At 38.9% G+C, this 25,162-nt stretch overlaps 1 protein-coding gene across 1 annotated transcript in view; it reads right to left on the bottom strand.

Annotated features, from left to right (window-relative positions):
- CATSPERB (cation channel sperm associated auxiliary subunit beta) overlaps positions 1–25,162 on the bottom strand; it is a 150,604-nt gene that overhangs the window by 58,851 nt on the left and 66,591 nt on the right. Inside the window, exons 15-17 of the mRNA XM_068547781.1 lie at positions 24,908–25,052; positions 10,512–10,666; positions 8,187–8,341 (exon numbers count right to left, since the gene is read on the bottom strand). Of these exons, the coding sequence (XP_068403882.1) occupies positions 8,187–8,341; positions 10,512–10,666; positions 24,908–25,052 (455 nt within the window). The remainder of the gene's footprint in view (positions 1–8,186; positions 8,342–10,511; positions 10,667–24,907; positions 25,053–25,162) is intronic.

Raw genomic sequence — 25,162 nt, 5'->3', positions numbered from 1 at the left:
CCTACTGTTTGTCATTTCCACACTGCATGATTCCTCACCCAACAGTCTGTCTACCACAAGTACCTGTCTTCTTAAGCACAATATGAGAACCTCAGCTTCCCTCACAATAATAAGACAAGATGTGGCTGGATGTGGCAGACAGAAGACAAGCATAGATGTGTTTTATAAAGCAAAGAGCCAGGCAATAGAGTAAAGGAATGGAAATTACTCTGGATCCATTGTCCTGTTGAGTCTACCTCCCAAATATCTCTCAAATCAATCCATTCCTCTCCATTTCTACTATCAACATCTTAGACTGAAACATGAAAAATTTTAGCCTATACTATTGTGAAATCCTTCTAACTGATCTCAGTGCATCCACAGTTGTTACCCTCTACTTCCTTCTCCCCATCTCAGCAGAGTGGTATTCTAAACAAAAGCTAGGCCATTTGAGATAAATGGGAGTTTATGAGTTTAAAGAAGGCAGGAGTAATGGTGTGTTGTGCATTTCATCTCTCATCTCCATTCTACCCTACATGGAGAAGAAGAAAGGGCTTCTCCTCATGATATGTCAAGGAGGGCTTCCAGGGGACCACTTTATAACTTGAAATATGCCTTCTGAGGTTTGAGGGACATAGGGACCAGAGTTGGACTTATCCTGAGAAATATAAGGAGTGGAGACAAATCAGACACCTAGAGTTTAAAGTTACATATGTGGTGGGAAAGGGAGAAAAACGTCAATACATTTTAGATTTTAAGTTAACACACATGTGAAAATCTTAGATAACACTAAAAAAAAGAAAGGAGTATGAAAGTCCCAATCCAGTAAAAGAAAATAAAATGGAAGAGGGGAAAAAAAGAACCTTAAAGTGAGGTAAACAAAGAGAACAAAAAAGGAAACATAAAAAAAGTAGGACAAATAGCACAAAAGAAGATGGTACGAATAAAGTCAAATACATTGGGTTGGCCAAAAAGTTCACTTGGGTTTTTCCATAACTCTCCAATTAAAAGACAGAGATTGGCTAAAAAAAGCCCACAAAACCTATATATGTCTTTCATGAGAGATACATAAGGAAGGTGGCAGTAAAAGGATCAAAATCATATACTAGACAAATATTACCCAAAGAAGGCTAGTGCAACTATATGAATAACAGATTAAAAACAACAAAAACAACAAAAATAAAACAAAAACTATGGTAACAACAAAAAGATAATCTGATTAAAAAGTGAGCAAAGGACTTAATTAGACATTTCTACAAAGAAGATATACAGATGGCCAATAAGCACATTAAAAGATGCTCAACATCACTAATAATTAGAGAAACAGAAATCAAAACCACAAGATATCATTAGGAATGGCTATTATAAAATAAAAGAATAGAGAATAACAAATGTTGGCAAAGATGTGGAGAAATTAGAACCCTTGTACATTGTTGGTGGGAATACAAAATGGTGCAGCTGCTGTGGAAAATGGAATGGAGTTTCCTCAAAATATTAAACATAGAATTACCATATGATATAGCAATTCCACTTCTTGGTATACCCAAAATAACTGAAAGTATGGTCTCGGAGAGATAGCTGTACACCCATGTTCATAGCGACATTATTCAGAATAGCCAAAAAGTGGAAGCAACCCATGCTCATCGATAGAGGAATGGAGGGGCTTCCCTGGTGGCGCAGTGGTTGAGAATCTGCCTGCTAAAGCAGGGGACATGGGTTCGAGCCCTGGTCTGGGAAGATCCCACATGCCGTGGAGCAACTAGGCCCGTGAGCCACAGCTACTGAGCCTGCGCGTCTGGAGCCTGTGCTCCGCAACAAGAGAGGCCGCGATAGTGAGAGGCCCGCGCACTGCGATGAAGAGTGGCCCCCACTCGCCGCAACTAGAGAAAGCCCTCGTACAGAAACGAAGACCCAACACAGCCAAAAATAAATAAATAAATAAAAACATGTTAATTCATTAAAAAAAAAAAAATAGAGGAATGGATAAGCAAAATGTGGCATATGCATACAACAGAATATTATTGTCTTAAAAATGAAGGAAATTCTGTCACATGCTATAACATGGATGAACTTTAAGGACAGTACGCTAATTGAAATAAGCCAGTCTCAAAAGATATATACTGTATGATTCCACCTATGTAACTGATCTAGGTGTATCCACAACTGTTCATAGTCAAATTCACAGAGACAGAAAGTAGAACAGAGGTTGCCAGAGGCTGTGGGGAGAGGGGAATGGGGAATGAACAGTTTAGTGGGTAGGAAGATGAGATAGTTCTGGAGATGGATAGTGGCAATGGTTGCACAACCATGTGAATATACTTAATGTCACAGAACTGCACTCTTAAAAATGGTTAAAATGGTAAATTTTATGTTATGTATATTTTACTACAGCCAAAGTACTATAATGCAAAAAAGCATTATAAATATAAAAATAATAATTAAATACCAATAAAATGTTCAACTCATCAAGAAGATGTAACAATTCTAAACTTAAATGTATCAAAAACAGCCTCAAAATATATAAGGCAAAATTGACAGAACTACAAAAGAAACTAACAAATTCAATATCACATCAGAAAAGTTTAACATAACTCAATAATTGATAGATCACACAGAAAAAAAATCAGTAAGGATACAGAAGATTGAAAAATCACAATTAACAAGATTAATCTAACAAATACTAACATTGCACTCAACAATGTACGAAATGTATAAACATAGATAATACACAATGACCAAGATAGGTTTACTCCATGACTTCAAGTCTGGTTCAGCATTAAATCCATAATATAATTTACAACATTAAGTAAAAAGTTAAAGGAAACAAATCTATAGATATGCTCAATAGATATAGAAGAAACATTTAAAAACAAAAATAAAACACCTCTTGGGCTTCCCTGGTGGCGCAGTGGTTGAGAATCTGCCTGCCAATGCAGGGGACACGGGTTCGAGCCCTAGACTGGGAAGATCCCACATGCCGTGGAGCAACCAGGCCCGTGAGCCACAATTACTGAGACTGCGCGTCTGGAGCCTGTGCTCCGCAACAAGAGAGGCCACGATAGTGAGAGGCCCACGCACCGCGATGAAGAGTGGCCCCCGCTTGCCGCAACTGGAGAAAGCCCTCATACAGAAACGAAGACCCAACACAGCCATAAATAAATAAAATAAATAAATAAATAAATAAAAATTTTAAAAAAATAAAATAAAATAAAACACCTCTTAAACTGAGAAAAAGATAACTGTCTATAAGTGAAAAAGAGTTTTAAAAATTTATGGAAAGGACAATACGTGATGGTGAAATGTTTAAAACATTCTTTTAAAAAGTCAGGAACAAGGAAGCCCACTGTTATGGTCTGAATGTTTGTATCCCTCTAAAATTCCTGTGTTGAAAACCTAAAGCCCAAAGTGATGGTATTCGGAGGTGAGGCTTTTGGGAGGCAATTTAGGTCATGAGGGTGAAGGCTTTGTGAATCAGTTTAGTACCCTTATAAAAGGGGCTCCAGAGCAATCCCCTGCCCCCTTCAACTATGCAAGGACAGGGCAAGAAGTTGGCAGTCTACAACCAGAAGAGAGCCTGCACAGAACCCAACCATGCTGGCACCCTAATCTTAGGCTTCCAGTCTTCAGAACTATGAGAAATACATTTCTGTTGTTTATAAGCCACCCAGCCTTTGATATTTGATTATAGCGGCCTGAACGGACTGACACCAACTATCTTCATTTCTATTTAATGAGCTCCTAGATACTGTGACAGAAAAACAAAAATGTATAATATGCTAAGAAATGTTAAAGAAACAAATTATTTGCAGGTGATGTGATTATCTGCTTAGAAAAATATTTACCTCTACTCAGAAAATCCAAAAGAATATATAGAAAAAGTGCTGGAATCATCAAAAGAATGTAGCAAATTTGAAATATTTAAGATTGCTGCACGAGGGCTTCCCTGGAGACACAGCGGTTGAGAGTCCTCCTGCCAATGCAGGGGACACGGGTTCGAGCCCTGGTCCGGGAAGATACCACATGCCGCGGAGCAACTAAGCCCGTATGCCACAACTACTGAGCCCGCGTGCTGCAACTACTAAAGCCCGCACGCCTAGAGCCCGTGCTCTCCAAGAGAAGCCACCACAATGAGAAGCCTGCGCACCACAATGAAGAGTACCCCTGCTCACCGCAATCAGAGAAAGCCCGTGCGCAGCAACGAACACCCAGTGCAGCCAAAAATAAATAAACAAAATAATTAAAAAAAAAAAAAGATTGTTACACAAAAGTCAATTACAAGACATCCGCTTTTGCTTTCAATGCAGAAGGAAGCAACCCAACAAGAAACAAAACAGATAAATCACTAAGTCATCATTTTCCTTAAGCCATCAGATAAGTAAAGTCACAAGATAACCAACTAACCTGAAATCCAAGGGCATAAGCCATTCCGAGGAGAATCTGAACACAGGAACAGTCTCACTTATGGAAGAGCATGAGAGGGAGAAACAGTGCTGGCCACAAAAGAAGCAAGTAAGAAATAGCTAAAATTGTAAACAACTGTCAAAGGTCAAGTATGTGCTGGTATGTGAGTCTGGAAATGCTGGGGCACCTTTCAAAATGGAGTCTGCACTCACTTGCAAGCTCCTTCCCATGGGTTTCCCTGGACGCTCAGGAGAGAGACTGGGGCAGGGAATAGACCAGAGAGTCCCTGCTGGTGGTGCAGGCGTCATGGGAGTGCGGGAGCGGTCACTGTGGAGGGTGGTTGGGGAGGATGGGAGCAAGCATCACTCGCTTCCCTGAACCTTCTTCCATAAGAAGCAAAAGCCTTAAGCTACAGGAGGTTGGGCATTCAACACTTGCACACAGGCCTCAAAAGAGGTGATCCATGCTGGGGGGAAGTGCTTGGAGGGTGCTGGCACTGAAGCCCTGGCTCCTTCCCTCCCTCTTTTCCCCTACGCAGCAGAAGCTTGAAGCTACTGAGAGAGAGGAAGCAAAGCCACCCATCACTGGGACACAGGCAAAGACACATTATGGATAAGGGAAGCTAAAATAATAACTCTCTATCCTTATGGAGAGTCAGGGAGCTGTCTTGGGCCTAAAATTCTAGGAGAACAAACAGAGTTATCTTGCTGCAAGAAGAATCAGGAATCTCCACCTAAGATCTAACTGCAGGTACAAGGCAGAATTTGGCTGCAAGAGGTAATTTTTATTAACAGGTTGTTATGCTTTTTTTTCTTAATGGAACTTGACAAGCTGAATCTAACATTTAAATGCAAGAACAAAGGCCAAGAAAATCCAAGAGGGGGTGCTATTCATAGGAGTTACCTGGTATTGTGATCTAGGGAAGGGCAAATACAGCAATGAAGGAGAAGAGAGACCGAGACAGATTGATGTACATGTGGAACTAGGATATATCACGGGGGTGACACTGCAGATCAGGGGCAAAGACGGGTCTTATTTGCACAATTGGTTATCTATATATATAAAAAAAGAAAGAAATCAGATTCCCACTTCATACTACACTCGACATCAACTCTAGACAGATTAAAAACTTAAAAATACAAAGCAAAAGTTAAAAACTACAAGACAAAATAGGAGAATAGCTAAATAGATTGTGGTATATTCATATGAGTGAATACAGACACATACATCAATACCAAATCATTTTTAAAGCATATGGGGTAATTTAAAAAGCATAAGGTTGTATGAAAAAGGCAAGTCACAGGAAAAGGTATACATTGCTAAGTAATACATCTGGCAAAACTAAACAATATATTTTGATACACATATATGTTAAAGCTATAGAGAAACATTTCTTAAAATGTTTACACAAAATTCAAGATAATGTTTATTTCTGAGGAGGCAGAGTGTTGAGGCAGGGAAGAGGCAGCAGAGAGAAGGAAAGCTACACAGAAGCACAGCTGGAAGGGTGCAGGGGCCCCAAAAGAGTGGAAGACTTCCAGAGGCCCAGAGGTGATGGGGGCAGTTGTCTCCAGGGAGAAGTGTCACCCCCATCAGCAGACCTCTTGCCCCTTTATCTCACCTCCATTTTCTCACCCAAACTCCGGAAGGGGCTGGAAACCATCAGCTATGAGGGAGGGGGGATATGAATCTAAAAATAATAAGAATGAGGAAATTCTCCACCTCCCCACATTCCAGGCTCCCCAGGCTGGGTCCGGCTAAAACTGGGGCTGGAAAACAAACTTAAATTGGATAAGGGTTTGAAGTTTCTTAAAACACTGGGCAGGAATGGAGTCATGTGGTAATTGACAGACTTAGACTTTTTTAAGCTAAGGAAATATTTATTTACTCTCTAAGGGAAAATCTATGGGACTTGCTGATACTTCATCTAGAGGCAGAAAGGAAATAGGTCCACAGAGGTGGTCTGAAGAGACAGGAGGAAAAAAAAGTTGATATCCAGCTGATTCAGTAAACAAATTATACATAATTCATCTGGTTATTCACCTAATTTGAAGCCTTCAATGCTTCCCCCTTCCTTAGAATAACATCCACATTCCCTACTGGGACTCAAAAGGCCCCACCTGACCTGGTCTCGAATGACTTTTCTCCTTGGTTCACAACACTGAAGTCACTCTGGTTTTTCTTGGGTTTCTCAAGCACACATCATGCTCCTTTTGGCCTGGGGGCCTTTTCCACGCTGTGCTCTCAGGCTGGAACCTTCCCCCCACCCTATCCCCTTCCTTCATCCTCATTTTCCTGATCTCATCATAAGCGTCACTGCCTCTGGGAAACCTTCCAAGATCCTCCAAATAAGGGCTCAACCCCCAGGAACTCACTCTCTTAATGCTCCATGCTCCTCTGTTGCAGACTTACATCAACGGTAATTACACAACTGTCCATGTCCTGTGCTAGAATACAAGTTCCGGGAGTACATGGGTTTGAACGTCTTCCTCACTCTCCATCACAGCACCTTCCAGAGTGCCTTGCATGCAGTAAGTGTTAAATAACTATTTGTGGAAGAGAAGAATGAAGGGCTCACCCTGCTTCACCTCCTGACTATCTAGATATCTGCCTTTGGCCCACAGCTGACCTCATAACTTCCGGCTCCGACATCCTTGACCTTCCTGCTTGAAGTCCCACTTGCTTCCAGTTCCCTGATCCTGGCTCTTTGCTCCCATTTCCTTCCTCGGAGATTTTCATTCTCTAGTTTCTGTGCAAGTGGAGCACAGTTATTGAATTTGATCTCAGAACATGCTATGCTGGTTTTCAAATATTCTGATCCTTTAGAGAATTATCATATGCTTTTAAAAATAATTAGGATATAAGAAATTGATATTAACGTTGAGATGATGTTAATCATATGTTAATTTTAAAGAGTGATTCTCTATGTTTTCTACAAGGACATACCTATGTAAACATGCACTAACTGATCTGGAATATCACACATCCAAAAGCCATCAAAAACAAATAGTTCTAGGTGATCACAGATACTTTTCTCAGAGGCTGAAGCTTCTACAGTCTTTGTGGAAGAAAACCCTAATGCCAGCATTTGCTATATTATGTTTGATTCTTGTCCCCATCTCTACCTCTGAGTGAGCTGTCCCGTAGAGCTGGAGTTGTTGGCTATGGGACAAGATCCGAGTTGACAGCCGAATGCATGTATAATAGATTTCAACCTGGTGGAACAGGGCTCACCACTTTGGAGATAGGTGAGTTTCTGGTAATCTGAAACTGTTTCTTTTCTGGTTGTTAGATGTGGGGGTGAGGGGTTATAGAATTTGTATTGTTTTTCAAAGAAAGATTTTAGGCCTTAAAGGCAGTTTTCAGGGTCCCTGGCTCTTGCCAACATCTTCAAAGTAAGCATTCCTCAGAACTCTGCATACCTTGCCATGCAGTATTTCATGCAGAATGGCCTCCTCTACGTTAGATGTGCTTGTCTTTAGGACATATGACAACTGCCATGGGAGTGAACTCAGAGGATAAGCAGTATCCAGTGTAGCCCAGACATTTTTGATACTCAGGACGACAAACATACATTTCTTTAGCTTGGCCAGATGGTGCTGATATAACTGGCCCCATGTTTCTCAAACTGGGGCATTGTGCAAGGCACCTTAGAGTCTATAAGTAAATGTATTTGGCCTTGCGAGGTGTCCAAAAAAGACTTACTCTCCTTGACTAGGAAAATTACTCCAAAAGATAGGCTCAAAATTTAGAATATCAATACTGGTGTGCAATCTAAGTAAAATGTGAAGATAATCAGTACCTACCTGGAGTGTATCAATTTTCCAAGGTGAATGTCGTTGAATTTCTTGGTGTATATACTTTCCTTCGGTTCATTCTCGGGCACATATGCATAAAAGATCATTTCATTTAAGGTGATATACTGTGGAGCAAGGACAGTCTCAAAGCCCATGTCAGGAGCCTGGAACACGAAAAAAGAAAATATTGAATTTAAATGAGCTTATATTTCCATTATGACAAAATGAAAATAAGATTTGCTTCCAGTTCACATCAAAACAATACTGCTTTGCTTATCAATAGGAGGAATATTTCAACACATTCTGTCTGAATATCTACGCATGTGCAAGGGAAAACACACTTTTCTGTTGAGGAGGAGAAGAAATTCTGAGAAGTAAAGTTCAGTTTAAGATTCCCGTGAAGAAGGCTGCAGTGGGAGATGTGAATGTCTTGCCTTGTGTGTGGGGGAGGAGTCTGGAGGTGCAGATTCTAGAACTCAGTTCCTATTTGGAGTTTTCTATAAGCGAGGGGCAGGGAAGAACCTCTCGTCACTTGAGAGCTGCCCCCCACCCCAATCTCACGCTGGTGACTCTGCACAGCTGCCGCTGAGTCCCCAACACTGGTGGTTCACAAGGCTTTCCCTCACTGTCAACACGGGCACCTTTGGACCAGATTTCTGACCCGCAGGTCTTCTTTCCAACACACCCTTCTCTGATCCTGATCTTGTCCAGATTTGGGAACTTGCAGGGGTGAGAAGACAGGTAGGGACCAGCCCCCAAGGGGATGCTGGAGTTGCCCTTGATGCTATGACAGGAGGAGGGGTGGTAGATGGTACAGACTGGTTGGGACGCCACCATCAAGTAGTGCCTTCCAGACCCATTTTCTGTCATGCCTTTTCCTCTGGCCTCTAAAAGTTGGGAACCCACAGAGAAGAAAGAGTGGGAAACAGATGCCAGGAGAATACATGTGGGACTGAACAGATGGCTTAAGGAGTCTTGAAAATTACTGACAATGCTTTAAGAGTTCTGCATGACATTCTAGCCGGGGAGTGCCAAGAACATCCCATGAAAAGAATGTGCAAGTCCAGGGAAAGGCAGCAGAATGACTGAAAGCATAGGCCTTGGAACTTGCTGCCTGATTTGATGTCTGATTCCAGTGACTAACCAGTGATGTGTGTAATTTGGGGTGAATTATTTAGCCTCCCTGCACTTCACTTTCCTTATGGGTAAAATGAGGGTAAATAATTGTTATAAAGATTAAGTGCTCATGACAGTGCCTGGCACCTAGTCAGAGCCAAATAAGGTCTAGGGATCATTTGTATCCAGAGACAGTACATGTATAGTTTGTTTTGGGAGAGGGAGGTCGTAATATTGAGTGTAAGTTCCTTGAACTCACTCGCCCTGAGTATAAAAACCCCCACTGGCTTTTGATTTTAATAATTTAAACTTTCACATAAGAGAACTAAGACATTTCCTACAAATTGTGAAGTTAGTGAAAACTGGGGTAACTGCTTTTATGGTTAGTGCTACCTTCCCGCTCGCGTGGTTTGATTTATTTCTATGCAGAGCCACACAACAGAAGGGCAAATAAATACACAAGGAGTCACGTAATGGCATCTTACTGTCACTAGAAAGTTCCACTTTACTCTCTACAAATATCTTGTACAGACAGGGAAGTTAAAACACCATGTTCTGAACCGCAGTTAAAACTAGAGTCATCCTTGAGTCCTCCTTTATTCTGTTTCCTTTAAGCCAAAGGGCAGGTTTTATTAAGTCCCAGTCAAAAAATCTGTTTGATTCTTTGCTGATACACTGATGAAAATTCATTATTAATTATTATTAATTCATGATTATGTGCCCCGTGATGAGTTCTTAGGCATATATACCTTCATAAGTGGCACATTATACATTAAAATTATTAGAAAAATCTGCATGAAGTATCTTTTGTGACACACATAACGCCTTTCTCTGTTAGCATTAGAAAAGGAAGAAACAAGGGGGGGCAGGGTTAATATGAAAGAAGAAAGGTCAAACATTGGGAAAAAACAGAACTCATGTTTCTTCAAGGTCAACCTTGAGAGGCAGAGAGTCAAACCCACCATGGACCTGGGTTGGATCTAGCTTAGAATATCTGGTGGCTTGCTGTGAAGACATTTATATGAAAATATTCTGGGTGGATGTAAATCTATATAGCTCTGTATGTGACTTGAAAGATTTTGGAGATGTTCCCTGATATATGGAGGTTTTTCCTTTAGTTAAATAGAGCAAAGAGCATTAATAAGAGTTTGTAAGGAAAACACTTTCCCATTTCCACTTAAAACAAGACAAACTGTTTCAATGCATTATATCACTGACCTGTCCAAAAATACCTTTAGAATTTCCAAAGGCAGCAAGTGACCCACCAGCTTCAAAATGATCCGGAGTCAGTTTATGTATGAATCCCATGTGGTCATAATATAATGTGAAAATTTTATCAGAAATAGATCCAATTTTACTATATCTTCCTAACCCTGTTAGGAAAGAAACAGACATCTCTTGATATTGGTACGATACAACTAGAGAACTTTATAAACTATACCTTATGAAAACTCTATTTAAACTAAGAGGTGGGAGAAGGGCTCTGAGACTCCAGAATTAGCAAAATTCATGTTAGTCTTTGGTAAGTCCCTGGAAAGTCTTTTTCAAGCTCCATTTCATTACAGAACCTGTTCGCTGAAGTAGGTGAAGGACAGAGTGAGGGGGTGTCTAGAGGTATAGAGGAAAAGAGGTTAGCTCCTCTGGCAGTGGGTTCTCTTCCTAACACTGAAATCAGACTCCTGAGTAGGTAGAAGGCAGTGAGAAAATAACCCTTGGGGAGGCAAGGGGGAATTATCAGTAGAGACCACTGGGTCATTAGCTATACTAGGATTAATATGTTGAACCAAACTTGGTGTTTTGCGTTTCTCTTGTGTCTTAGGGCAACACGTTGAGAGGAACTGGCAGTCATCTGGTGATGCAGCAACATTCACTGAACCAAACACTGATCCAGACAAAGAAAGCATCCTCTCCCCTGTATGGAGGATGGAGACAGAGTGAACGCTGAGGTCTCAGGATGAGAAAGGTTGATTTCCACATCCCGCTCCCCACCAAGCTCCCTAATCCTCCCTAGTTTCTCCTGTCCTGACCCCTAAACACTGGAGTGCCCCAGGACTCAGTTCTTAGATATCTTCTACCATTATCTCTGGAGATCTCATCCAGTTCCAGGATTTTATTTTATTTTTTAAAATTAATTTTTATTGGAGTATAGTTGCTTTACAACGTTGTATTAGTTTCTGCTGTACAGCAAAGTGAATCAGCTATACATATACATATATCCCCTCTTTTCTGGATTTCCTTCCCATTTAGGTCGCCACAGAGCACTGAGTAGAGTTCCCTGTGCTATACAGGAGGTTCTCATTAGTTATCTATTCTATATGTAGTAGTATATATATGTCAATCCCAATTTCCCAATTCATCCCACCTCCCCTTCCCCCCTTGGTATCCATACATTTGTTTTCTATCTCTGTGTCTCTATTTCTGCTTTCAGGATTTTAAATCCATTTTTATGTGGATGATTCCCAAATTTAAACCTCCCATCTCATTCTCTTCCCTGAACTCCAGACTTATCTAACTGCCTAATGACATCTCCATATGCATGTCAGCCAAGCATCTCACACGGAACTCATCCCAAACTGAACTCCCAATCCTCTCATAAACCTCCTCCATCCTCAGCCTTCCTCATTCCCAGTAAGGGCAACTGTGTTATTCCTGCTCCTCAGTCCAAAAACCATACAGCCGTTCTTAATTCCTCTCTTCCTCTCACACCCTGTATCTAATCCATCAGCAAATCCTACTGACTTTAGCCTCAAAATACATATAGAACCCAGTCACTTCTCACCACAATCACTCTGGACAAGCCAATATATATATTTATTTATTGTGAGATTTAGAACGAGGAATTAGCTCATGCAATTACAGAGGCTGAGAAGTTCTATGATCTGCTGTCTGTAAGGTAGAGAACCAAAGGCCCAACACCAGGGGAGCTGATGGTGTAACTCCCAGTTGAAGCCCAAAGGCCTGAGAACTGGGCTTGTGGGGTGGGAGGGCCAGAGAAGACCGATGATGTCCGAGCTCAAGCTGGCGGGCAAGAAGCAAAAGGGGTGAATTCCTCTTGCCTCCACCTTTTTGTTCTACTTAGGCCCTCAAGAGACTGGATGATGTCCACCCATACTGAGGAGGACAGTCTATGGATTCAAATGTTAATCTCATTCAGATACACCCTCACAGACACACACAGAAATAATGTTTAATCTGGGCACCCCTTGGCCCAGTCAAGTTGACACATAAAATTAACCATTACAGTTGTTAAGGTTCAATATGCCATATTTCATCTATAACCATAAGATACACTTTTTTTTTTCCTTCACATTTTAACATCTTGGAAATGGAGATATTTTATAATTGATCTGTCTTATAATCATTGTCCACTAGGTGGCACTCACGCCATAATGGTCAATTGGCTACACATGTACGTATTATACTCTGTCTCCGCTATTTATACTGTCATCACTTTCCTGAATCACTGGTATAATACATGTTGAGTTTTAATGCTGCTTAAAATGCCTTAAAATATTACATTATAATCTGGTATTGAAACAAAATTATTATGGGTTCAGCAAGAGAGAAAAACAAAGCAGGGCATAGATTTATCAATAAAGCAAAAGTAGCTAAAGAATTACCACACTGCCACATTTTCTTGTAGAACAATCACCAAGTATTTTATAAGACCTAAGAACAAAGAAACCTACAAGTAGATGAAATTACATTATGTTTTACTATGGAGATGCACATGAAATTATTGCCTTATCACACAGAATGCTGGGGAAATGTCAGCACAATCCATGCATCATCCACGATCACTGTTAAAACACTGTGTTAAAGTTTAATTGGAAGAGTTTTTCCTTTCTTTGTGTTAATAGAACAAAGTGTATCTTACACTCAATGAAGCTCACATTTGATGAAATATGTTTACAACATTCTTCTGTTGGTTTTGCATATGAACAACTAGTTGAGTTGGTTCTTAGGTAATATTTTTCTCTGAAAGTTCTTTAAAAGAATATGTGATGTTCATTGTTGCAGCAGAAAAATCCAAGGCTGGCTTGATTTTTTGATGTGCTTTAAAAAATTTTTTTTTTTTTGGCTGCGTTTGATCTTCATTGCTGTGCGCGGGCTTTCTATAGTTGCGGCGAGCGGAGGCTACTCTTTGTTGTGGTGTGCGGGCTTCTCATTGTGGTGGCTTCTCTTGTTGCAGAGCATGGGCTCAGTAGTTGTGGCTCACGGGCTCTAGAGCATACGGGTTTCAGTAGTTGTGGCGCACAGGCTCTAGATCACAGGCTCAGTAGTTGTGGCACACGGGCTTAGTTGCTCAGCGGCATGTGGGATCTTCCCAGGCCAGGGCTCAAACCCATGTTCCCTGCATTGGCAGGTGGATTCTTAACCACTGTGCCACCAGGGAAGTCCCTGGCTTTACATTTTCTATTTCAAATAATTCAGAAGTGTTTTTGCTTTTATTATTGGTTTTGCTTTTAGTTAAAAAAATTAATGTTTTATCAATTTTGGTTTCCTTTATTCTTCCTATTTTCAGTATTTATTCATCCATTCATTCATATCAGAGGGCTACAATGTGCCAGGAAGAGAAATACAGAGCCACCACCTTTGTTCATCACTGAAGATCCCTACCACTTGCAATTTCTCAATCTTTAGCATCTATATTTGTCATCCGAGATTCTTTCTAATTATCTATTCATTCTATATGTGGACATGTTTCTATAGTTTATATCTATAATTTGTAATAATTTATATTGCCAATTTAGTTTCGTTTTCGGAGGTATTAAATATTTTTACTATTTTCAAAGTAATCCTGCTTAGTCTATTTTGACTTCTGTTTCATAATATGTGTTTATTCTCTATTTGCCCATTCCCCTGGATACATTCTCAGACTTCCTCTTCCCTATTCGGTGCACTGAAAGGCTCACCTCTATGTATTTCAATACTTCCACTCTTTTTCCAACTGGCTTCTGAATGGGTTTGGCCAGTGAAGGGCACTAGCAGGAGATAAGAACAAGGGAAGGAAAGAGAAGTTTGTCTATCTGTCTATCTATCAATCTATCTATCATCTATTTATTTGCATTACCCCTTTAACTAAAGGGACTGTAATGGCTTTCTTCCATTGCTAGTCTCTGGATATTTTAATATTATTATTGGTTCCTTTAACTCTGTCCACCATTCTGCAAATAATTCCCTTATAAAGGCTCTTCAGGTGAAACACTTGAGTGGTATTAGGTTCTTGCCAGGATTATTACTGATACAGTATTTTTTTTTTTTTTTTGCCAGACATGTCCCTAGAAACAGTAGCAAAGTGGGATTCTGGGACTGAGTTGCTTATACATTTAAGGAATGCAAAGATGACTTCTTATGCCTGGCAGATATTGTGAACTGGCAATCCATACCAAGCAAGGGCAACACAATTACTCAAATTATATTGGATGGAGTAGGTCTGTGGAGGGCAAGACTTTAGGTGATCAAATGGGGTGGCTGTGCTTGATTATAATAACGATCATGGTTTTTAGCATGACTTATTGGATGTATTAGAAAGCTTACCAAAAACAACAACAATAACAACAACAAATATCTTGAATATCCAGCTCAAGGCCAGAGTAGAGAACCTGACAGCTGTATGGGGAAAAAGGAACCTTACCTCACCACACACAAAATTAGAAATTTTAAACAGACCTATATAAGCAATCTAAAACAATTAATCTCCTAGAAGAAAACAGGAGAATATCTTCATAAGTTTGGGATAGACAAAGATTTCTTAAACAGGATATAAGAAGCAAGAAGCACTAACTATAAAGAAAAGGCTGAGAAATTGATCTTTTAAAAATTAATAATTTTGGACTTCCCTGGTGGCGCGGTGGTTGGGAGTCTGCCTGCTGGTGCAGGGGACACGGGTTTAAGCCCTGGTCTGGGAAGATTCCACATGCTGCGGAGCAGCTTGGCCCATGTGCTGCAACTACTGAGCCTGCACTCTAGAGCCCGGGAGCCACAACTACTGAGCCTGCATGACACAACTACTGAAGCCCGCACGCCTAGAGCCCATGCTTCACAACAAGAGAAGCCACCGCAATGAGAAGCCCACGCACCACAATGAAGAGTAGCCCCCGCTTGATGCAACTAGAGAAAAGCCCATGTAGCCACGGAGACCCAATGCAGCCAAAAATAAATAAATAAATTTATTTTTTAAAAAATTAATAACTTTGTTCATCCAAAGACACCATGAAAAGAATAAAAATTACAAGCCACTAATTGGGAAAAGACGTTTGCAAATTATATTTCTAAAAAAGGCCTCATATCCATAATACATTAAAAACTCATAGAAATCAATAAGAAAAAAGGCAATCCAATAAAACTTGATTAAAAAGACTTGGAGAGATAATTTACAAAAAAGATACAAAGATTGGCCAATGAGGGACTTCCCTGGTGGCGTAGTGGTTGAGAATCCGCCTGCCAATACAGGGGACACGGGTTCGATCCCTGGTCCGGGAAGATCCCACATGCTGTGAGCAACTAAGCCTGTGTGCCACAACTACTGAGCCTGTACTCTAGAGCCCGTGAGCCACAACTACTGAGCCCACGTGCCACAACTACTGAAGACTTCACACCCTAGAGCCCGAGAGCTGCAACTACTGAAGCTTGCGTGTTGCAACTACTGAAGCCCCCACGCCTAGAGCCCATGCTCTGCAACAAGAGAAGCCACTGCAATGAGAAGCCCGAGCACCGCAACGAAGAGTAGCCCCCACTTGCCACAACTAGAGAAAGCCCACACATAGCAACGAAGACCCAATGCAGACAAAAAATAAATAAAATTTAAAAAAAAAGATTGGCCAGTGAACATGTGAAAATGTGCTCAACATTATTATTCATGGAAACTAAATCTTCAGTGAGATACCATTACATGCTCACCATAATGGCTAACTATTAAAAAGACAATACTAAGTGTTGACCAGAAGAGGGAGCAACTGGAATTCCTTCATATTGCTGGTGGGACAGTAAATTGATAAAATCATGTTGGAAAAATGTTGGCAGCACTTAATATTTTTTCTCACAAAAAGCTAAACAAACATATACTTTATGATGTAGTAATTCCATTCCGACATTTATACCCAACAGAAACGAAAGCGCTGTCTAGCAAAAGACTTATACAAGAATGTTCATAACTGCTTTATTCATAATAGGCTCCAAATGGAAGCAACTCAAATACCTACCAGCAGTGGAATGGATAAATAAATTGTTGTATATTCAGACCATGGAGGACCACGCAGCAGTGAAAAAGAGCAAATTACTAATACTTGTGACAATATGGAGGAATCTCAAAGTCATAATATTGACTGGAAAAAGTCAGACATAAAATATATACCACATAATTCTATTTATATGAAGTTCACAACCAGACAAAACTAATCTATGGTATTAGAAGTCAGGATAATGGCTACCCTTAGAGGTATACTGACAAGAAAGGGCATGTGGAACCCTTCCAGAGTACTGGGAATGTTCCATAGCTTGCTCTACTTTCCAACCCCTCCCAATGATACCAATAGTTATTTCTGTTTATTTCACAGTCACAGGATGCCTGATTGTCAGAATTCTAAATGCTACTACTGCACACCTGCTGTCTCAACAAATGATTCAGACAAATTAACCACAAGATTAACCTTGATACCAACATAAATTGAACAAAATTTTATTGACAGAAACTAGAATAAATAAACATTGTGGGGAAGATCTGAGGGAATAGAATCAGAATTTTGTGCTCTCTCCTTATCCTTGAATAAGGAAGGACCATTGAGGAGATTTTATGATGGTAAAACTGTCCCTGCTGGCGAGCATCAAGGACACAGGATCGAGGCCTTAGAAACCATGCTTTATGAAGTCATATCAGAAACCTTTAGAAAGCTTGTTGTTTAGAATCATATCATAGACTTACAAGATCAGAAGAACCTGGTTTTAAGCTTGGACAGTCAAGAATGCTGGCAATGTTAAAAACAAAGAAACAAACAAAAACCCCCAGACTCATTCTTGTCTTGGAGACAATTAGTACATTTCCTACTCTGGTTATACCTAATCAGGTATCTCCAAGTTTACCCCAATCTCCAAACTTACCCAATGATCTATAAAAGTGTACTTGAACATTGGGAGATCTACCTTTGGGGAGACTGTATTTCTTTTTTTTTTTTTAAACCTTTATTGGAATATAATTGCTTTACAATGTTGTGTTAGTTCCTGCTGTACAACAAAGTGAATCAGCTATATGTATACATACATCCCCATATCCCCTCCCTTGTGAGCCTCCCTCCCACCCTCCCCACCCCACCGCTCTAGGTCATCACAAAGCATCGAGCTGATCTCCCTGTGCTATGCAGTAGCTTCCTACTAGGGGAAGGGGAAGCTGGGATGAAGTGAGAAAATAGCATTGACATATATACACTACCAAATGTAAAATGGATGGCTAGTAGGAGACTAGTATTGAAGGTAGATCTTCCTTGTCTATTAAGTTATTGAATTTCAGCATTGTTTTTTTTTTTACAATTGGTAGTTTTATTATCTCATGAACACCTGAAAAAATGAACCTTAAAATGTATGAAAATATAAACCTCTCTGAAGAAAACATTAAGAGTAAAGCTTCATGTTCATGAATTAGGCAATGGTTTCTTAGATAAGACAGCAAAATCACAAACAACAAAAGGAAAAAGAGATTGGACTTGATGAAAATTTAAAACGTTTGTGCCACAAAAAACACCATCAGGAACGTAAAAAACCCATAGAATGAGAGAAAATACATGCAAATCATATATCTCTTAAGGGACTTACATTCAGAATATATAAAGTACTTTTATAACTCATGAATAAAAAAACAATTAACTCAATTTTAAATGGGCAAAGGATTTGAATAAGTATTTCTCCAAAGAAGATATATTAGTGGCCAATAAACACATGGAAAGATTCTTAATATCATTAGTCATTAGAGAAATGCAAATCAAAACCATGAGATACAGTTTCCCATCCACTACAGTAACTAAAATTTTAAAAAGACAGATAATAATAAGTGTTGGTGAGGATGTAGAGAAATAATCCTCATACATTGCTGGTGGGAATGTAAAATGGTACAGCCATAGTTTGACAGTTCTTCAAAATGTTAAACATAGAGTTACCATATGACCTAGCAATGAGAATCCTAAGTATATACCCAAAAGAACTGAAAGCATATGTCTACACAGAACTTGTACACAGATGTTCATAATAGTATTATTCATAATAGCCAAAAAAGTGTAAAAAACATCAAATGTCCATCAACCCAAATATCCTGATGAATGGATAAACAAAATGTGCCAAATCCATACAATAAAATATTATTCATCCATAAAAAGGAATGAAGTACTGATATACGCTACAACATGGATGAAACTTGAAGACATTATATTAAATCAATAAGTCAGTCACAAAAGGACAAATACTGTATGATTCTACTTATATGGGGTATCTAGAGTGGTCAGATTCAGAGAGAGAGAAAGTAGTTGCCTGGGACTGGAGGGAAGAGAGAATGGTGAGTTATTGTTTAATGGCTATGGAGTTTAAGTTTAGAAAGATGGAAACATTCTGGAGGGAGATGGATGGTGATGATGGTTGCACAACAATGTGAATATACCTAATGCTACTGAGCCATACCCTTAAAAGAAATTAAAATGTTAAAGTCTGTGTTGTGTATATTTTAACAAATAAATAAATTGGAGTAAACAAAACCACCAGCAGGAATCAAGAAAAAAAAAAAAAAAGAACCATATTATGCCAAAATGTAGAAAAGTATGAGCTAAGGAAAGGAAGAGAAAATTCTGATGTAACAGGTCACACTACTCTATGTCTAACCCTTTAAAGCAATATAGAGAGAAGGAAGGTAAATCAACAAAATCCTGAGGACTCTCAGTAATATCCTCCTAAGGAGACAGAGGTTGACAGAGGATGAGATGGTTTCCAAAGGAAAAGTAAAGGGAAAAACCAGCCCTCTTAAGTGAAGTCAGGTTCACCACCTTCCAAGGTCCTTTACTGAGTTGAGAGAATGAATCAAGTGCTACCTAGATGAGGTGAAGCAAACAGTCTCAAGAATAATTTACCCACATTGCATCAGAGCAAATTGAAGATCTACTAGTGTTGCACACTTTAGTGATGAACCAGAGAAAAAGAGGAGGAGGAGGAATAGAAGGAGGAGAAGATGTGAGGGAGGAAAGGGGTAAAGAAGAAGGTAGAATAGGGGAGGGAAGGGGACAGGAAAAGGCAGAATAGGAAGGTACTGATAGCATATAAGAGATATAAAGAATCCAGTCAGACAAAACATATCCCAAGATAAGGTAAAATTTCCTCTGTGTTTTGCATCAAAAGACTTTAATGAATTAATAGATTCAACAAGACAAGATCTCAAAGCCTCAATAACTGAATGACAACATGAAAAGGCAGATCACAGAGATAAAGAAATAAATTGAAAGCCATGTCCCTTTATCATTCTAGGCTCCAAGACAGGTTGACAAAATTTAACTGTGTTGGAAGGGGGGAGGCATCTGTCAATAAGGTCAATCAGTATGAATTTTTCCTTTCAACTGTGCAAACTGAGAGGAGCTATGTAGGCTTGATCAATGACATCACAAAATTACCAAACCAAGTAAATGGAGAGCCATATATCATTTACCCAACTCCACCTCTTACAAGCTGTGTGACTTTATTTTTTTTTTATTTTTATAAATTTATTTATTTATTTATTTATGGCTGCATTGGGTCTTCATTGCTGCGCATGGGCTTTCTCTAGTTGCGGTGAGCGGGGGCTACTCTTCATTGCAGTGTGCGGGTTTCTCACTGCGGTGGTTTCCCGTTGCAGAGCACGGGCTCTAGGCACATGGGCTTCAGTAGTTGTGGCTCGTGGGCTCTAGAGCACAGGCTCAGTAGTTGTGGCACACAAGCTTAGTTGCTCCGTGACATGTGGGATCTTCCTGGACCAGGGCTCGAACCCATGTCCCCTGCATTGGCAAGCAGATTCTTAACCACTGCACCACCAGGGAAGCCCAAGCTGTGTGAGTTTAATCATATCAATTTAAACTGTAAAAGTAATTTAACATTACCTATTTCAACTTGGTTGTTGTGAATATTAAATGAGATGATATTTGTAACATGCTGAGTACAACTATAGTAGCTCACTGAGTGGGAGCTATTATTATTTGTCTTTGGGGAGAGTAAAAAAAAATCACTGAAACTGTAAATGAGAATAAAGCATGATGTTTCAGAGTCCCCCTGCTTTAGGGTTGTTCATAGGATCCTATTTTTGTGGATCCTAAAAATCCATCATCACCACCCCACCCCCTGCCAGAGGATTCTGGGAAGATGGTAGAGTGGGATGCACTAGGAATCTCTCTCCCCACCTGGACAAAAATTGCACTGGAAGAATCTATCTGATGTAATTGTTTGGGAACTCTGGAGTCTATTGGAGGCTTGCAACTTCCCGAGGAAGACTTGGGTAGTAAATTGCGGTTAATTTCAGCCCTTAGCACAGTAGAAGCTACCCACCCCCCCCCCTCTAGCCTCAGGGCAGGCAGTTATGCATGTGTTCCTGGAGCAGTTGCACACAGCTTGCAGGAGCCAGTGTGGGCAAAAAGGACCTTGTCCTCCAAATATTGGGGATCTGTGCTCTGTTTGCTGATTGCAGCTTCTTATCACAGAGGTGCAGACAAAAAGGAGGGTGGCCATTCTTGTTGCACCTCTTTCAGTGTTGTAAGTCCACTCCCCACTGGCTGAAATGACTTCCAGGGAATTTAAAGGTCTGGGCCCTTCCCCCTTATCTACCCCTTCATTTGTCTCTTTTTTCCCTTTTGGGAACGAGACATTAAAGACTAGGACATTTGAGGTATTATCAAAAAGACAAGAGGTAACAAGTGTTGGTGAAGATGTGGAGAAAAGAGAACACTGTTGGTGGGCATGTAAATTGGTGCAGCCACTGTGGAAAACAGTGTGAAGACTCCACAAAAATTAAAAATAAAACTACCATATGATCCAGTGATTCAACTTTTGGGTATATATCCAAAGGAAATGAAATCACTATCTCAAAGAGATATCTGCATCCCCATTTTCATTGCAGCATTATTCAGAATAATCAAGACAGAAAAACAACCTAAGTGTTCACCAACAGATGAATGGATAAAGAAAATGTGGTATATATACACAATAGAATATTATTTGGCCATTAAAAAGACGGAAACCCTGCCATTTGCAACAATGGATGAAACAGAGGGTATTATGCTAAGTGAAATAAGTCAGAGAAAGACAAATACTGTATGACCTCACTTATATGTAGAATCCATAAAAAAGTCAAACTAATAGAAATTGAGAGCAGAATGGTGGTTGCCAGGGGTGTGGTGGCAGGGGAATGGGGAGGGGGTAATTGGTAAAGGTGGTTGAAGGGGACAAATTTCCAATTATAAGATGAATAAGTTCTCAGGATACAACATACAGTACAGTGACATAGTTAACAGTACTATACATATATTTGAAAGTTGCTAGGAGGGTAAGTCTAAAAAGTTCTCATCATACATATACCTGTAATGTACAGCATGGTTACTATAGTTATAATACTGTATTACATATGTGAAAGTTGCTCAGAGAGTAGATCTTAAAGTTCTCATGACAAGAAAAAAAAATTCGTAACTATGTATGGTAATGGATGTTAACTAGACTTATTGTGGTAATCATTTTGCAATGTCTACAAATATAAAATCATTATGTTGTATACCTAAAACTAATATAACGTTATATGTCAATTATACCTCAATTAAAATTGTTAAAACAAAAACCAAGAAATTTCTCAAATCAACAATTTAACTTTAAAACTTAAGGAACTAGAAAAAGAGGAACAAAGTAAACCAAAAGCTAGCAAGGAAAAAAGGAAATAATAAAGATTAGAGCAGAGATAAATGGAATAGAGAGTCGAAAAACAAGAAAGAAAATCAATAAAATCAAAAGTTGATTCTTTGAAAAGGTCAATAAACCTTTACCTAGATGAACTGAGAAAAAAAGAAAGACGACTCAAATTACTAAAATCAGAAGTGAAAGTGAGAACATTACTGCTACTTCTACAGAAGTAGAAAGGATTATAAGAGAGTATTATAAACAACTGTACACCAGTAAATTGGATAAGCTAAATAAAATGGAAAAATTCCTAGGAAAAAAAACCTACAAGACTAAGTAAATCATGAAGAAATAGAAAATCTGAATAGACCTAAAACTAGTAAGGAGATTGAATTAGTAATAAAAAAATCTCTCAACAAAGAAAAGCCCTGGACCTGACGGCTTCACTGGTGAATTCAACAAAACATTTAAAGAAGAGCTAATACTGATCCTTCTCAAACTTTTCCAAAAAATTGAAAAGGAGGGAACATTTCCCAACTCATTTCATGAGGCCAGTATTATCCTGATACCAAAGCCAAACAAAAACACTATCAAAAAAGAAAAAAGAAAACTGTAGACCAATATCCTTGATGAGTAATGATGCAAAAATCCTCAACAAAATACTAGCACACAGAATTCAGCAGCACATTAAAAGGATTATTCACTATGACTAAGTAGGGTTTATTCCTGGAATGCAAGGAACATTGAATGCAAACAACATATGAAAACTGATCAATGTAATATACCACATTAACAGAATGAAAGAAAAGAACCCACAACATCATCTTAACTGATACAAAAGAGCATTTGACAAAATTCAACATACTTTCATGATAAAACACTCAACAGACTAGAAATAGAAAAAAACTGTGGGGGGGTGAGCGGGATGAATTGGGAGATTGGGATTGAGATATATACACTATTGATACTACGTATAAAATAGATAACTAATGAGAACCTACTGTATAGCACAGGGAACTCTACTCAGTGCTCTGTGGTGACCTAAATGAGAAGGAAATCCAAAAGAAAAGGGGGTATATGTATATGTATAGCTGATTCACTTTGCTGTACAGTGTAAACTAACACAATATTGTAAAGCAACTATACTCCAATAAAAATTATAAAAAAAAAGAAGAAAACTACCTAAACATAATGAAAACCATATATGAGAAACCCACAGTGAACATTATACTCAAGGGTGAAAGACTTAAAGCTTTTCCTCTAAGATCAGGAACAAGGCAAGGAAGCCCACTCTCACCACTTCTATTCAATATAGTACTGGAAGTTCTAGCCAGAGCCATTAAGCAAGAGAAAGAAGTTAAAAGCATCAGAATTGAAAAGAAAGTAGTAAAATCATCTCTGTTCACAGATGATGTGATCTTATATGTAGAAATCCCTAAAGCTTCTACCAAAAAAAAAAAAAGACCTATTAGAACTAATAATGGAATTCAGCAACGTAGCAGGATATAAAATCATCACTCAAAAATCAGTTGCATTTCTGTACACTAACATGAATAATTAGAAGACAAAATTAGGAAAACAATTCCATTTACAATAGCATCAAAAAACTACTTAAGAAATAACCAAATTAGTTAAGGGTAACCCACAGAATGGGAGAAAATATTTGCAAATCATATATCTGACAAGGGATTAACATGCAGAATAAGTAGAAAACTCCTAAAACTCAACAATAAAAACAAGCAATCTGATTAACAAACAGGTAAAGGACTTCAAAAGACATTTCTCCAAAGAAGATATAAAAATGGTCAATAAGGACATAAAAAGATGCTCAACATCACTAATAATTAGGGAAATGCAATCAAAACTATAATGAAAAACCACTTCACATCCATTAGGATGATTACTATCAAAAGACCAGAAAATAACAAGGGTTGGCAATGATGTGGAGAAACTGGAACTCTTTTGCACTGGGGGTCAGAATGTAAAATGGTACAGTGCTGTGTAAAACAGTATTGCAGTTCCTCAAAAAATTAAAAATAGAATTATCATACGATCCAGCGATCCCACTTCTGAGTATATACCCAAAAGAAATAAAAGCAGGTCTCAAAGATATATCTGTATAGCCATGTTCATAGCAACACTATTCACAATAGCTAAAACATGGAAGCAACCCAACTGTCCACTGATGTATGAATGGACAAGCAAAATGTCATATATACCATACAACTGAATATTATTCAGCCTTAATGATGAAGAAAACTCTGACATACGCTATTACATGGATGACCCTTGAGGACATTATGCTAAGTGAAATAATCTAGTCACAAAGGACAAACACTGTATGATTCCACTTATATGAGGTACCAAAGTAGTCAAAGTCATAGAGACAGAAAGTAGAATGGTAGCTGTGAGAGGCTGTGGGGAAGAGAGGAGTGGGGATTTATTTTTTAAAGGGTATAGAGTTTCAAGATGAAAAGAGTTATGGAGACGGATGTTGGAGATGCTTGCAGAATATTTGCATGTATTTAATACCACTGAACTATACACTTAAAAATGGTTAAGATGGTAAATTTTGTTATGTTTCTTTTTATTACAGTAAAAAATTTTTTAAAATCCATCACCCCTAATAGGTCTGTGACCTTAGGATTAGTTCATTAATATGGCAGATTTTAAAATAAATCTTCTAATCCCTGGCTCACAGGTAGTGCTTATACCAATAAAAGTGAATTCCTCACCTGCCTTTGTCAAGTAAACCTTTCCACTTCGGGAAACAAAAGTAATATCTGAAGTATAAAAACTATGATAAGTATTCTTTATGATATCATCATCAAAGTCAGCTATAAATTCAAAGGTGTTGCCGCCATCAATTGAAAGCCATACCTAAGGGAATAAAAAGATAATACCTCACTAAAGAGCTGCCATGTAACAGTCATCAGTTACCTAATCTTCCTACATAAGAAAAGTCATGAACCATGACCATGCTCCCACAT

This window comes from Eschrichtius robustus, chromosome 1 (genome assembly GCF_028021215.1).
Source record: "Eschrichtius robustus isolate mEscRob2 chromosome 1, mEscRob2.pri, whole genome shotgun sequence".
Taxonomy (NCBI): domain Eukaryota; kingdom Metazoa; phylum Chordata; class Mammalia; order Artiodactyla; family Eschrichtiidae; genus Eschrichtius; species Eschrichtius robustus.
Note: the sequence above shows the minus strand (reverse complement) of the source record. Positions and strands in the feature narration are given on the sequence as shown.